Here is a 2,349-nt window from a genome sequence, read left to right as displayed (position 1 = left end):
CGAGGATGGACATATCAGTCGAAATTGTAGCGAAGAAATTGACAAGAAGAGGTGCTTTGTGTGTGGAATGGACAATCACCTGGCCCTGCACTGCTATAAAAAGTGTACGAACTCAAAAAACGTGGAAGGGAAGCCACCCGTTTTTGTGCGAGCGGCTTCCCACAAAATTTAAAACCGCCGACTCTCTGCGTATATGTTAATGGAAGAAAAATAAAAGCATTGTTGGATACTGGATGCTCCAAATCCATTTTAAGTCGGGAAATTATAAACGCAAAAAATGTCAAACTCGCAAGAGAAAAGGTTGTTATGATGAATGGAAACTCAATTGAAATAAAACACCAGATTGTTGTTAATCTTTCTATAAATGATACCACCATCGATTTGGAATGCCTGGTGGCAGACATTGTTCCCGAATATCAAATGCTACTTGGTATGGACGCAATACGACTGCTTGGAGGTGTCCAAGTCGGGAGAGACGGCGAAACCATAAACTTCAATGTGGAACAACTAACTATCGGTGCTACTGCTGTTTCTCAAGAAAAAACGAGTGAAGTATCCTCGTCTACTATTCTAAAGCTGATTGATAAAGACTTCGTAGCAGAATTCAAAAATGGCAGTTGGAGCGTGTCTTGGAAATGGCTGATGGAACCACCAACGTTAACTAACAAAATTCCAAACTATCATATCTCTGAGGACGTTAAAAGTGAGTACGCAATGGAAATAAGTGAATGGATAGCACAGGGATGGCTGAAACCATTTGAAGGGAGATGTAATGGCATCATTCCATTGATGGCAGTAACTCAACGAAATAAGTTAAAAATACGTCCGGTGATGGACTACCGGGAGTTGAATCAATTTGTATCCAGTCATACTGCAGATGGCGATGTTTGCAGTACCAAACTTCGCAACTGGAGAAAGTTGGGAGAAAATCTTGAGATAATCGACTTAAAGAAAGCGTACCTGCAAATTCGTGTCGACGAAGCATTATGGAAATATCAAGTTGTGGAATATGAAGGGCAGCGTTACTGTCTAACAAGATTGGATTTTGGTTTAAATGTGGCGCCCAGAATAATGACTAAAATCTTAAAAAAGGTATTATCCTTAGATAAATTTGTCGAGTCTGGGACGGATTCATTTATTGATGATATCATTGTCAATAATAACATAGTGTCAAGTTGCAGAGTTCAAGAACTCTTGAAAAAATATGACTTGGATTCTAAGTTGCCAGAAAAACTTGTCGGTGGTCGTGTGCTTGGATTGCGAGTGTACAAACAATGCAACCAAGTCCGTTGGAAACGTGACAACATACCCAAAGTTCCGGAAGGAAAAATGACACGTCGGCAAATCTTTTCTTGGTGCGGACAGCTGACCGGACATTTTCCAATAGCAAATTGGCTGCACCCTTCGTGCAGCTATCTAAAAAGAGTTTCGAGTAGTTGTGGATGGGACTCTTTGGTGAACGAACGAGTTGTTAAATTAGTAAGCAGTTTGAATGAAAGACTTACAAAGGAAGATCCCGTTCATGGGTCATGGAACGTCAAAAACATTTCTGAAGCAACAGTGTGGTGCGATGCAAGCAGTTTAGGTGTTGGCATAGTTTTGGAAGTGGCTGGGGAAATAGTAGAAGACTGTTCGTGGCTGAGGAAACAAGATGATACGGCTCACATTAATCTTGCAGAGTTAGAAGCCGTGATAAAAGGAATTAATCTAGCAACAAAATGGGGATTCGAATGTATTAACATAAAGTGTGATTCGGCTACTGTTGTCGGTTGGTTGAGATCCTTAATTATCGGTGACAAACCCGTTCGAGTACACGGTCTTGGAGAACCACTTGTCCGTCGCCGGTTGTCATTAATTGAAGACCTTGTGAAGGAGAGCAATATAAAATTAAAACTTTTCCTGGTAAAGTCAGCAGAAACAAAGCCGATGCTCTTACGAGGGTACCACAGAACTGGCTGCATGCAAACCATTCTGCAATGACAGCAAACATTGTACCGCCTGATGTGAAGTCGTTTCATAATCTTCATCACTTTGGAGTCAATCGAACACTTTATTTGATGAAACAAACATATCCGAAGGAGAAAGTTTGCAGAAAAGACGTTGAATCAGTCGTGAAAAGTTGCGAAAGATGTTTATCGGTGGATCCTGCGCCGATCAGATGGGAAGAAGGAAATCTTGAAGTTGGAAAGAGCTGGCATCGTTTGGCTATTGACATAACCCACAACAAATCAGAGATTTACTTGTCTATTATTGACTGTGGAAAAAGGAGCAAGTTTGCAATTTGGAGAAGGCTACAGAACGAGAAAGAAACAACAGTGTGCTTCCATTAAGAAGAAATATTCCGAGAAA

At 40.8% G+C, this 2,349-nt stretch overlaps 1 protein-coding gene across 1 annotated transcript; it reads left to right on the top strand.

Moving 5' to 3' along the window:
- Positions 1–309: 309 nt before the first annotated feature.
- On the top strand, positions 310–1,980 carry LOC136078484 (uncharacterized). Its single transcript, XM_065794258.1, has one exon. The coding sequence runs from the start codon at positions 310–312 to the stop codon at positions 1,978–1,980; it is 1,671 nt and encodes a 556-aa protein (XP_065650330.1).
- The last annotated feature ends 369 nt before the right edge of the window (positions 1,981–2,349 follow it).

This window comes from Hydra vulgaris, chromosome 03 (genome assembly GCF_038396675.1).
Source record: "Hydra vulgaris chromosome 03, alternate assembly HydraT2T_AEP".
NCBI classification, from domain to species: domain Eukaryota; kingdom Metazoa; phylum Cnidaria; class Hydrozoa; order Anthoathecata; family Hydridae; genus Hydra; species Hydra vulgaris.
This window is presented reverse-complemented; position numbering and strand designations above follow the sequence as displayed.

Bases quoted from the DNA above. Each gene is read 5' to 3' on its own strand.
- LOC136078484 (XM_065794258.1), top strand. From the start codon at position 310: ATGAATGGAAACTCAATTGAAATAAAACACCAGATTGTTGTTAATCTT.